This window comes from Vitis vinifera, chromosome 3 (genome assembly GCF_030704535.1).
Source record: "Vitis vinifera cultivar Pinot Noir 40024 chromosome 3, ASM3070453v1".
NCBI classification, from domain to species: domain Eukaryota; kingdom Viridiplantae; phylum Streptophyta; class Magnoliopsida; order Vitales; family Vitaceae; genus Vitis; species Vitis vinifera.
This window is the reverse complement of record NC_081807.1, coordinates 5,307,991-5,321,868: the sequence shown is the minus strand read 5'-3', so window position 1 is coordinate 5,321,868 and position 13,878 is coordinate 5,307,991. Positions and strand designations below refer to the sequence as shown.

Below are 13,878 nucleotides of genomic sequence, written 5' to 3'. Positions count from 1 at the left end.
TTGCGATGAAAAATCATATAATAAATATAATTGGTGCCAATCATATAATAAAGGGACGTATTTATTATTTTTAAGATTTTTTTATTTACTTTAAAGAATAATAATAATAATAATGTTTTTATTTTAATTAAATTATATTATATTATATATAAATAGGAGATTTTTGTGATTTAATAAAAATAAAGGATAAAATTCAATTATTAGAAATTGTGATTACAGGGAGTCTTTTTCAAGTTACCCATCGACTTCCACGTGCAAAAATAGAAAACCTTCAACAAGGGGAATCTTTTGGCCGTTACAGTATGTGTCATCGGTAGAAAACCAGGTCATGCGGAATTGATCTTGAAATCAAACTCGTGTACAAAGAAAAATAGCTTCCAAACTTTTTTTTTTAGCTGTTTGAGAAACAATTGAAATATAATAAATATTTTATATATATATATAATTTTCCTTCTCGTAAATAAAAAATATGTTTTAATATAAAATAAAATCACAAACATAAGAACACAAATTTATAAAATATAAATTTCAATCAATTATCTAAAAATAATTAATATTTCATATAATTTTGATTATTCACGTATTATCTTTTAATGATATAAATATTATATTTTAATGATATAGATATTATGTTTGATTATCTTATATTTTATTGGATAAAAATTTAATTATTTTTATAAGTTTTTTTTTAATTATATTTTATATGAGTGCATGAAAATTCATCGTTTTCTTTTTGTTACCATGTAAAGTTTAAGTTTAAAGTCAAATTAAAAAAAAAAATCTTTTATATTTAAGCATGATGAATTAGACATACTAATTCAGTTGCCTAGTAAAAAAAATCCGAACTTAACTCATAGAAAAATAAATATGCCATAAAATAAAGATTCTCTAAACACTTAAACTTTGTTTTAAAATGTATTATTAACTTGTTTTTTATATTTTAAAAATATATTTTGTATATAATATTTTATTTTTTATGTTTATATAATTATTTTTTTAAGCGGTTACTTGAATAGAACAACTAAACAAATTTATTAAAAATATAGCGTGTGCGCGCGTGGTGATATGATACATTTCTTACTCGGGAAGGGTTGGAGTATCAGTTAGATTGGAGGACAAATAATTTATAAAAAATAACTGTTGGAGACGTATCAACTTTGAAGTGAATGATTAACCGACAAGGAAAAATACATTCAATAAAGTCAAAGTATTCATTATTTATATGGTTTGCTTTGTCTTGTTATTCACTACAATGACAAAAAAAAGGCACACTGATTCCTCTCATTTGATTCAACCATACTTTAGGCAAGGTGACAACAAAGCCTAGAATAAATAATATTATGAGATGGAAAAAAAATGTCAAATGCGGGGATCTTTGGGCTTTGCTTTTGGCGTTGAGGCTATACATTACAAAAAAAAAAAATTGACTTGTCCCCATAGGTAAAGGGCTCGTCGATGAGTCGATGCCGCGTCATTGTTCATTGTTATCCAAGTGCACAAAACAAGTAGGCCATCCCCAAATTATTAAGAAGATGATTTATTTGGTAGATTTTTTGGGTACGATTTATTTGGTAGATATTTTTTTGGGTATATTATATTTTATATAAAATTGAGAATATTATTGAAAATAGTTCGTGATATTATTTGTTTTAAACCTAAACGTACTTGACGGCTTTAAAATATATTTACAAAATTGATTTTTTGGGTATGATTTATTTGGTATATATTTTTTTGGGTATATTATATTTTATATAAAATTTAGAATATTTATTGAAAACAGTTCGTGATATTATATGTTTTGAACCTAAAAATACTTGACGGCTTTAAAATATATTTACAAAATTGAGAAAAACCTAAATATATATAATGGTTAGGAACTCTATATGAGACATCACAATAGTATAACAGACAAAAATAGAAAATAGAAAAATAAAATAATAATGTGTTAAAATTTAAGTAGAAGGAAATACCTAAATCATAACATTTTAGGAAATAATTTTACACTATACCTTTTTGAATCACATATCATTATTAGCTATGAGAAATTTTAATTTTTATAGTCAAGGTACTGTCACATGAATCAATCATTGCCTTGTTTAATGGCAAAGAAATTTGAAAAAGACTTATTTGGTTTTGATGAATTTAAGAAAAGAAAAATATAAAGGGAAAAAATATATGAAAAAGGAAAAAAAAAAACGTTATAAAATATGAAAATTTATCAAATTATGAAAACTTTTGGATGATGATTGATATTGATATATATCTTTTTTAACTCCCTAGATTAATGAAAATTTATTTCGTTCTCTTCCTATATTCTATTCCATTTTTCTTTGAATATTTTATTTTATTCTCTCGCATTTTATTCTTTTTTTTTTTTTTTTTACAACACATTATCAATACGAATAATCTCTATTAAAAAAATATAAATATTTTTCTCTATTAATCTCTATAAAAGATAAATAAAAATACGTTCTTTTTAAATAAATATAAAAACAATTCTATTTTCTTCTCACAAAAAAAAAATGATGGGATAAATTATAAATTATGGAGTAAATTCATAATCAGAAGTTATGGTAAAAATTACAAAATTACAAATACATGTCCAAAAGTTATTTATACGATCTCTAATTATTTATTTTTAATTATACAGTATAACTTGAAGCTATACCAAACAATATTATATAACCAGGATCTATAAAATAAATAAACGTTCATAGGTTGAAACTATGTACAAACTATATGATGAAAGTTCATAGCCCAAGACTATGCACAAATTTACACAATTAATAGTTCATAGTTTGTAGTTATACACAAATTTGCGTAAAAAAAAAACAGTTCATAGCATGAAGTTATGTATAAATTTAAATATTTTCTTGTTCTGACAAAATAATTAGAACCTGAAGCTATGAAATATATTAACTTTTAATTTTTTTAATTATATTGTGTAATTAGAAGTTATACATAAATAGTTCAGAACTTGAAATTATGCACAAATTTACATAAAAAAATAGTTCATAACCTGAAGATATGTATAAATTTGCATATTTTATTGTTTTGACAAAATAATCATAACTCAAAGTTATGAAAAATATTGGTTTTTAATTTTCATTTCGTATTTACTTATTTTTCACAATAGGAATTATGAAAATTAATTTTTATTAACAATTATTTCATAACCAGAAGCTGTGCATACAATTTTTAATTTTATTATATAACCAGAAGTTAGATAAATGTTATTATTTATAACCCAAAGTTATGAAAAAAAAAATTAATAGTTTTTGTGCTAATCAAAGGTTATGTCAAAGTTGTTAATACGTAGTTTCTTATAATTAGAAGTTATAGATAACAAAATTGTTAACTAACAATTTTATACAATTTTATGAAATTTATATAATCGAAAATTATAATGAAATATATCATAGTTTGAAGTTATGATAACAAGCATATAGATAATATTTACATATTATCAAAAGATTAATATTTTGCATACCAAGTTATACAAATAGGTAAATGTTTTATAGTTTTTATAAATTTATATTATTGGAAGTTATATTGTCATTAGTAGAAAAATTTACATATAAATGTGGAATTTTGGATTGCATGAAAGTATGATATTTTTGTATTAGATGTGATAATTTGGAATGTTTTTTATTCTAGTTGTTAAATACACAATAATCTTTTGATTTAGAAAATTGAGATTTTTTGGATACATGTGAAATATATGACTTGGTTATATGATTAATAAATTGATTTCGCATGTCAATTTTCTTTATAGCATGTTTTTATGATTGAAATTTTTTGAGTTATATAAAATAATATATATTATTACATGTTGCCACATATGGTATTTTTATTAATGTAATAATTTCATTATCCAAAAATATTTTTGAAATTACAATAGGTTCAACTATTGTTCTCAATATATTATGTTGTATCTTTACATATATGTTCAGATGGATTTGTAGTATTTCAATTAAAGTTTTGAGACAACAAGATGTTTTAAATCATGATATGTTTCTCTTGAAATTTTGATTTATGAACTAATTTTTCACATTGATTTAGACCATAATAATATTTTCAATAAAATTATTGATCTATTACTACAATTAGTTTGATTATTGAAATACTTACTCGTTATTTTATGTATAAATTGTTTCACACTTACAAAATCAAATGTGTGATATTATTTAAGAAATATGTAACTTTAAATTATATTTTTCATATTTATTTTATTGTGTTATATATGCTTTTGTTGCTTTTACACAACTTATTAAGTTAAATCATCATTAATTACTAATATTTTTCCATTGATTTTAACTTTTTCTCTATGATAATATTTATTAACTCTATAAAGACGGTGTCTTTATGACTTGTTATTTTGATGAAACTATTATCTCATTAATTACACAACATTGATGGCAAACAATGTTAATACCATATTATGTGATAGGAACCTGATTAAAGGCTCCAAGAAAGCTAATACTATGTCGCTAGTAATATTTGATTTTATGTGAATGACACTTTATACGATGTTAGATCCAGAAGAATCTTGTAAGACCAACTTGGTCCCTCAATGTAAAAGGCCGTATAGATGTACATTATAAAATCAAAAGTTTTTATTTAATGGCTAGTCTACCTATGCACTTAAAAGGTAGAATGACATGTTGTACGGATTATCATTTTAATAAGACAATTTTCTCACCGTTAAGGGGAGAAGAGCTAGTTCCAAAAAAACAGTGTGAAATTATTTGGAATGCATTGACTTTGACTTATCTTGATCCTCGTACTAATCAATGTGAACTGAAAGTTTAAAAAATTATTTATTTGTAAAAACTTGCAAATTAACTACCAAATGCCTTCATTAATGTAAATAAATTGACAAAATCATTTTCATTGATATATAATATTCCAGTATGAATTGATGTCCTTGAGGGACAATTAAATAATGCATTGATATCCTTGAATGACGATTAAATAATTAGTTGGTGTCCTTAAAGGACAATTAAATAATGAGTTGATGTCCCTGAATGACAATTAAATAATGAGTCTAAGGCATGCTTGAAGCGTGGCAGACCCTAAAGAGGCAAACATATTTCTTAGAAGAGGAAAACACGAGGAAAAATAAATATAATGTGGCACTCTTAAAGAAGTTGCACATAAAGTGAGTTATTAAAATGATTGATCAGTCTCAAGTAGCCCTTGAGGAGGCACAGTTTAAACAAGTAGCCTTATGAGAGACATATGTTTTACAATTAGCTCATAAAAAGTGACAAATACGTGATATTGATGAGATATTAATTATTTACTTATATATGGAGAAAAATGGGATTGAAATACTTGCCATTGACAATATTTTTTTTTTTTCCAAATAGCTATTGACATCTTAAGAAATGACGAGGATCCCAAAGTATAAACTATGAATGAATGTCAATATAGAAAAGATTGGCTAAAATGGAAAGAATACATCCCGAAAAAATTAAACTCATTAGAAAAATGAGAAGTATTCAGACTTGTAGTTCAGACGCCTAAAGTTGTCAATTGTTGGATATAAATGAAATCACGAGATATAAAACGTGACTCATAACTCAAGGTTTCCTGCAGAAACATAGTATTGATTACGAGGAAACATATTATCTCATGATGGATGCAACCATATGTAGATATCTAATTTGTTTAACAGTCTTAAAAAGACTAGATTTGCGTCTCATGGATGTCTTTATTACATATTTACATAGATCTTTAGATAATGACATATATATATGAAAATCATTGAAGGATTTCAAATGTTTGAAGCAACTAATTCAAAACATTGTAGCATATACTCAATCAAGCTACAAAAATCCTTGTATCGATTAAGCAATCCAAATACATGTGGTACGATCACTTCAATGAATATTTGAAGTGAGAAGTATGTATGTATTGATAGAATAAATGTGGACCGACAATATATTAAACATTGTCTAGGATTAAGTTATATTTTAACATGCAATTTCTGATTTAATCTTGAGTATGGGCCACCTAATGTGTAGAGCCCAATGCCATAACGGGCTTTAGATGATGGGCCTAAGGCCCGTGAGGCCCAATAACCAATGGGTATGGTCCCCTAAGGCAGGAGGGTATAAAAGGGCTTTAGCTTGTGTCTTTTGTGATAATCACATTTTTTGAAAAGAACTAAACCGCTCTCTCTACCGCTCCCATTGCCTGAGATAATCCAGAGGTGGTGCCCTCCATCAGCCTTAGAAGATCCATACATCTTCATCAAAACGTCAAAATGGATTCAGGTTGGATCCCTATCCAAAGATAAAAGATTAAAGGAATGTTTTTGAATGCTTGATATACATATATCCTGTTTTGTGTTTTGGGTGATAATGGATTCAGAAATCTAACATGTATTACCTTATTTGTCCATGCATATTCATTATGTTGAATATTTGCAATTATTATAGTATATGTGGAACATTGAATTTCGTTGGAACTCCTAAAGAGCTTACAAAAATAGTTGACTATTTGAAAAGTAAATTTGAAATGAAAGATCCTGGAAAGCAAATTTTTTTTTCCTTGACCTGCAAATCAAGTACTTTTTAAACGAAATATTAATTTATTAGTCAACATATACAAAGAAAGTATTGAAAGACTTTCATATGGATAAATCACATCCATTAAGTTATCTGATGATAATTCATTCACTTGAAGTGAAAAAAGACATCTTCTGTCATAAATAAAATAATGAAGAACTACTTGGTCCAAAAGTACCGTATTACAGTGTTATTGGTGCATTGATGAATCTTGGAAATTATACACGACCATATATTGCATTCCTTGTTAATTTATTTGTGAGATATAGTTTTGTACCAACTCAAAGACATTAGAATAAAGTCAATCATGTATTACAATAACATGGGCCTATGTTATTCTAAATGACCAAAATCTTAATTGCTTGAATATGTAGATGCTGACTATTTTTAAGATCCCCACAAAGCTCGATCTAAAATGAGGTATGTATCTATCTATGGTGGGTACGACAATATCATTGAGACCAATCAAGCAAATAATAAAAACATGTGGACTATCCTCCATCAGAGGTAATACTACAAAGTTAATAATGTTGCATGCATTGCACAAATTAAAGAATGATACATTAAGAGGGATAAAATTAAACATATATCGTCGAAGTCTTTCACTTTCATTAACTTTAGAATAGTGATGAAATTGCTATTTGACGAATAAGATCAAGTGACAATTTAGTAGATCTATTCACAAAGGTATTGTCAACTGCAATACTTAAGAAGCCCATTGAAATACGTCAACTCAAAGATCTCTATACTATGCTACTAGAGAAAATATAATCATGTCAACATGAGAGAGAACTAATTGATAAGAATATCATCACGCTACACTATTTGTTTTTTCATCCGGATTTTGTTCAATTGGGTTTTACTAACAAGGTTTTTAACTAGACCGTTGTAGTAATCCAAAATAATATTATACTTTTTTTTTCCTTCACTAGGGTTTTTTCCTATACGATTTTTCTTAGTAAAGTTTTAATGAGACATATTTTAATGATAATTAAATGGGGAGTGTTATAAAATATGAAAATTTATTGGATTATGGGAACTTGTAGATGATCATTCATGTTGATATATATCTTTTTGTAACTCGAAGATACCTTTAATGAAAATTCATTTCGTTATCTTCCTATATTCTATTTTATTTTTCTTTAAATACATTTGTTTATTCTTTCGTATTTTATTCTCTTTATTATTTTATTTTACAAAATAAAAATAATTATTTTGACATTTATTTATTTTTATATTTTACTTAAAAATTAAAGAATATGAAAATGCATAAATTTATACTTAATTTTAATTATATATTTTTTCCACTGTTTTTTAAAAGAAAAAAAATATATATTTCTTATATAATATTTGAAAATCGTAGATTAGATATGAGCGATCTAAGCATTTGTTTACCCATGTGAAGAGATAAAAATTGTTCAAATTAATTAGAGTGATATTATTTTCACATGTTAATCTTAATTATCCATCTGACTCATAATTATTATTGCCAAAATATAAAAAGGGTCCGTACGGTGTGAACTTCGCTTTGACAAATTTGATCGACACTTGTCACCATCAAAGTTCGTTTTGAAAATAATAAATTTTAAAATGATTAAAGCGTTTTATTTTTTTCCATGTTGTCGAAAAACCTAACGATTCGAATAATTGAAAGCATATGCATTCTGATTCACAAAAACAAAAATATTTGCACCTTTTCCACGTTGCAGTATTGTCACTCCGCTCGCTAGATTTGAGCCAGCACCTGCAGTACAATACGATGTCGCTTCAGTTTACGCAACGAGACTAGCGAATCGACCTTGTCCCACACCGAAACGGGGTCTGCCGCTTCAAAATTTACACGTGTCAATGACAGAGACTATTGGATAATATTTCTAACAGGGGTTCGCACGGTCGCACCCGAGGCCGGCTCAGTATATAGGCGGGTTGAAGATTTCGAGGAAAGCATAGCGGAGTCTTCGATCTTCATTTCGCCGTCTCCTGGAGCAGCAGAGGGATGGAGCTCAAACCAGGTCTATCAGCTCTGGTCACCGGTGGAGCCTCTGGAATTGGTAAATCACATGATCGAGAATTTGATCTTGAGTTTTTGATTGATCGAGTAATCGGTAGTGTTGTTTTGTTCTGTTGAAATCCATGCGATGCAAAAGGAATTGACCTTCTTAGCATGTAGTTGAAGGTTGATTGAGTGGACTGATTTCTCTTGATAATTGCCATGAAATGGCAAAAAACTGGTTAGCGATTGTGCTGGGAGAAAAGTAACTGGTATCAAGATGTTTTATTGCTGGAATGAGTTTGTATGGCCTCCATTTTAGACTTCAAAACATGGATTTATTTTTCCCCTCGTTAGTATAATTCAAGGAAAAAAAAACAGAGAATACTCCATAGTGATTGCATGTTATCTCCAAGTCAACCCTTGGTGGTAATGAAGTACAATGCAAAATAAAGAAATATAGGAAAGAACACAATCATGGCTAATGAGCAAGCTGGAGAATGCATTGATACCCATTGTTATACTGCTTGAGCAACGAAGGAGGAAGGAGTCTTTGAACAAAGGATATCGTGGTTTTACTAACAGTTTGGGATTGGAAATATAGCGGTGTTGGTACACAGTTTGGCAGTGGACTAGGAGTATTAGATTGCCTTCACTCCTTATGTACTTTTTCTTTAATGGGAGTTTCACTTCAATTTTGAGAACTCATCTTCCTGATTTTGTATCAGGGTTTCCATCGTTAATTAAATAATTTATCTGTTTTATGTAAGAATTTTGGATTGCTTATATATGTTAGTCTGATATACTGGGCTGTGGATCCTTTGTTCTGCTTCACTAATATATAAAAATATCATGTTCAGGTATGAATGTAAGAGTAGACAACATATTATCTATCAAGAGGATGCATAATGGAATCCTGCAAATTCTAAAATGTGACTGGATTCATTTCTTATATTATAGGACTTGGCTCCTCTTTTTAATTGTCGTGGGTACCAAGTGTTGTAGCTGCTGTTGATTGTAATGTTTTGCGCAATATGCATATTTTAGTTTTTCAGTCTTATTAATCAATGAAAGTAGCAGATTGCATAATTTGGTTGTAATGTGGTGGTTGACATGTAGGTAAAGCTATTAGCTTAGCTTTGGGAGAGAAGGGAATATTTGTTACAGTGGTTGACTTCTCTGAAGAAAGGGGAAAGGAAGTCGCATCCCTTGTTGAAAAAGAGAATGCCAAATTCCACCCGAAGTTGGGATTTCCATCTGCTATGTTCATAAGATGTGATGTGACTAATACAAGTAAGTGAATTTGTAATTTGTTAGTGAAGTATAAGATGAAATTGAACTAGTCCAACCAGTTTTTCTTTTTTCCTTTATTTTTATTATTTCCTTTTTCCATCTAAGCTAAATGTTGGAAGTTGGCATTATCTTTAAGATCACTGTTGTAGAAGAAATCATTTTGGAAACAAAGTTTCTCCGATTTTCCTTTTGTTAAAGGGGTTTTTATACATTAATGTTCTGTAGTTTTGTGTTAAAAACTTTCAAGGTATATGATATTGTCTTGGATCTGTTCTGTCTATCAAAAAAAAATTGTCTTGGATCTGTTCTAGCTTCATATGTGTTATCAGCACATCCATATAACAATTAAATTGCCCCAGGAATTTGTATTTTGTATAGACAGAATATTCAAGGCTATATAGTTTCAGGTAGATGTACTTAATCAAGAATTATGATTTTTATGTTTCTTGCACTTTTTTATAGTCACTCTTTTTTCGAAAATGGTAAATTTTATTAATCAAATGGACATACTGAAATAAGCGGAAAATCAGAAAAGCCTATGAGGAAAGGGATGGCCACCATACAAAAAGTCATTGGCGAAACCATATTCATGTTTCTAAACCTGTCTATTCATCACATTAAGGACCCTCTGCCGTGGCATTGCCCTTCTTCTTCCTTTCTTTCTTTTTTTTTTTTTTTATGGCGTGGATTGTTACTTCTCTCAAATCCAATCATAATTCACAAGGATATAAATATTAAGGCTTTGGTATGTGTTGACAATGGAGAGGGCCAATTGCAAAGCTCTTTTAAATCGATTGGGCATGAGGAGTAGATCATGTTCATAGAAATCACATCTTTTAATTGAAGAAAGCAAAAGAATCGTAGAAACAATAAACTTGTAGTAAATAAGGTAACTTCAATTCTATTTTGGCAGCTCTTTTTATTGATCACCTCCCTCATTATCATCTTTAGACTATTTATTTTTAAGTTTCTCATTTTAATTGATGATTGTAAGAGAAACTATTTTCTTTTATTTTAATTTTTATTTGAGATGGTGGGTTGTTGAGGGAAGATGTGTAATGCACAAAACCATAAAGATGTGGATTCATCTTAGCTTAGGGGGTGAGTTCTACAGGCTGAGAGATGGAAGTTATATAAAGCATAGGCATTTTCAATCTAAAAGGGGGCATGAATTCTAGTCCAGTAGCTTGAAATTTAATCTCTTTGAACATGGCCTTCCAGGTATTTTTATAGAGTATTTATCATGGACAAAGGCCTGCAGCAAGCTATGTGGATCACAAGCTTAAAGTCTATCAGTAGTTCAAGGAAAAGTTATAGTTGCAGCACTAACTAATGCTTGCAGTTCTGTCCAGTGTGGCAAGGGTCAACCATGGATGCATTATGAAATATGCGTTACATTGTTTTCCTAGCGTATATTGTGGGCCAGAACAGTTTAAACTTTAAGGTCAAATTGGCAACTTAACATAGTCCCAAAGCTCTGTTTAACTAGAGTTCTCAATTTTGAGTCTCTCATCTGTTTATCTCTAGTTTGTAACCTATGGCTTTTCTCTCCATGTGTGGTTATGGGGCAGCACATAAGGGGGGACATGTTAGTGTCTTAACATACATGAATCCTTACCATGAGACATGATGGTCCAACCTTCCTCTTAGGTTGGTTGAAGCGACACATGCTGCTCTGTGCTTGTTGAAGCAATAGGTCCTGCTCTTTTATTTGTGTCTTGGAAGAAATTGTCTCAGATAAACTCTAATATCAGTAAATAGTTATTTTCCTCATGTATTTAAAGAGTTATCATTTACTATCAAGGAAGGAAGAACAAGAAAACATCATTAAGTTTCCCAACATGCTAGGTGATATCTTTTAAGGTTTTGAACTCAAGTCATTTATGGGGGTAAGATTTGTTTGTCTTTGTTTGATAACCAAGTTTCAGCCATGGTATCAATTTTTTTTTTTTTTTTCACACTTAGGAGTTAGATTGAATATTGGTTGCTTCAAACATTTATTTTGTTGAAGGTCAAAGGCATGCTTTAAAAATTTCTCAGATGAGGCCAACGACAATGTTGGCATTTCCTTCATAAGTTCTCCACATAGGCAAATCTCAAGGGTTGGGATGCTGTTGAGGGAATGTTATATCCATTGCCAAAAGTAAGGTAAATATAAGGATATAATACTGGAAGTGACTGATGATATATTACCAAGGGAAACACTCATTGCTAGTATTAGTTTAAGATTCTAATGCCAAAAATCTTGGAAAATTATTAGAATATTCAATTTTTTTTTTTATTGGCATTTTGTTTCTTTGTTTTGATTTGTTTTTATTTTTATTTATTTTTTATTTTTTTGAGTACATGAAACAAAATTGAAACCTTCCCTATCCCCAACCCAATCCCCTTGCCACTTGAGTTACACCTCAGAGGCTGTTATGTTATCAGCTATCCAAATCTTAAGTTTTGCAAGTCCAGTCATGCTTTAAAGCTCATTAATCTTAAAAGAGTTGGAGGATCAGGTATCTATACCTATTATTCGAGTTTATGCAAAATAAGTAGGATGTTTTCATAGCAAACTTACTATTATTTTGTGAACTTCTTCTCTAGTATTTCAATATTTTAGTGTTATTTTGTCCTTATATTGATGGATTAGTTTAAATTCACAATAAGGCAGCAGCATTCAAATAGTTTTGGTATCTTTCCTAAACAGGAGAATTGGCTGCTGCTTTCAAGAAGCATTTAGCAACATATGGAGGGTTAGACATCTGTGTAAACAGTGCGGGAATTGGTACCCATGAACCATTCCATAAGGATCAAACTGAGAACTCTGGTTTGTGGAGACGAACCATTAATGTGAACCTGGTAGCAGTTATCGACTGCACTCGCCTGGCGGTATGTTTGAATTTGGCTGGTTTTCAAGGCTGACTGTCATTTTATAGGTTTTAATAGAAGTGGGTTCTTTTTAACTTAGATACTTACATATATTAGCATGGTTTGCCTGATAATTGATCTTATCATGGTGGATTGAGCCCATTAAGGAGACTCGAATTTTGAAACTTACATATTCTAAAATCCTAATCTCTGTTAATCATTCTATTTGCTAACTGTCACATAATGATAACAGATTCAAACCATGCAAGCTGCGAAAAAGCCTGGTGTAATTATTAATATGGGATCTGCTTCAGGTCTTTATCCGATGTATGTTGACCCTATCTACTCTGCCTCCAAAGGTTTGTTTTTTCTATAACTTTAGGCTTGTGATTTTTCCTTTAAACATTTTTTGGTTTCTACCTTTGTATGATGCACTGATTAACAAATATGGGATCCTAGCATGTGCACAATCATCTATCTTCTGCTTCTTCATATGCTTTTTGATCCTGATGAGGTTTTATTTCACAGGTGGTGTGGTTCTATTTACCAGATCACTTGCACCTTATAAACGCCACGGAATTCGTGTCAATGTGCTTTGCCCTGAGGTAATTTCAAACATTTTAGGATTGTGAAAGGAGAACTGTTGAGATTTTAGAATGTACTCTTAAGTTGTGTCGTGAACTTTGTATTATTTTATGTACATGGTACATATGCACATATGTATGCCTTCGATTTCTTGGAATTTCCAGTCTGATGGGATTGGATCACCCCTTTTTGAACAATATCTCATCTTCTTTAACCTGAAAAGCAATTGGCCCTTTGGCTGGCCATTGTCAGGTATTCAAACTTTTCATTGCCTATCAAAAGAGGGGGGAAAACTTCTCATCAACATTGATAAATCCATCCTTGCAGTTTTTCATTTCAGCTACTTTCTCTCCTGAAGCATAGTTTGTTTACCGGATGTTGGATGAGAATTTCTTCTTTTCATATATTCACTGAATCTCTTGGTTGAGTTCTTCAAATTATCATGTTTTTGAAGTTGAGGATTTAGTGTGCTTTGGAAATCTGATTATAATAAAAAAATTGAACTTCTTTGTATTCATGATTTTACTTCTTCAATATCTAAGCTTGGTTTTTTAGATTGAAAATATATGCTTACTGTGG

General features: G+C 29.6%; 1 protein-coding gene across 1 annotated transcript in view; it reads left to right on the top strand.

The window, feature by feature from the left end:
• Window positions 1–8,225: 8,225 nt before the first annotated feature.
• The window catches only part of LOC100258817 (uncharacterized), a 31,651-nt gene continuing 25,998 nt past the window's right edge, over window positions 8,226–13,878 (top strand). Inside the window, exons 1-5 of the mRNA XM_002285169.4 lie at window positions 8,226–8,626; window positions 9,685–9,858; window positions 12,554–12,735; window positions 12,968–13,073; window positions 13,243–13,319. Coding sequence (XP_002285205.1) covers window positions 8,572–8,626; window positions 9,685–9,858; window positions 12,554–12,735; window positions 12,968–13,073; window positions 13,243–13,319 — 594 coding nt within the window. The 5' untranslated portion in view covers window positions 8,226–8,571. The remainder of the gene's footprint in view (window positions 8,627–9,684; window positions 9,859–12,553; window positions 12,736–12,967; window positions 13,074–13,242; window positions 13,320–13,878) is intronic.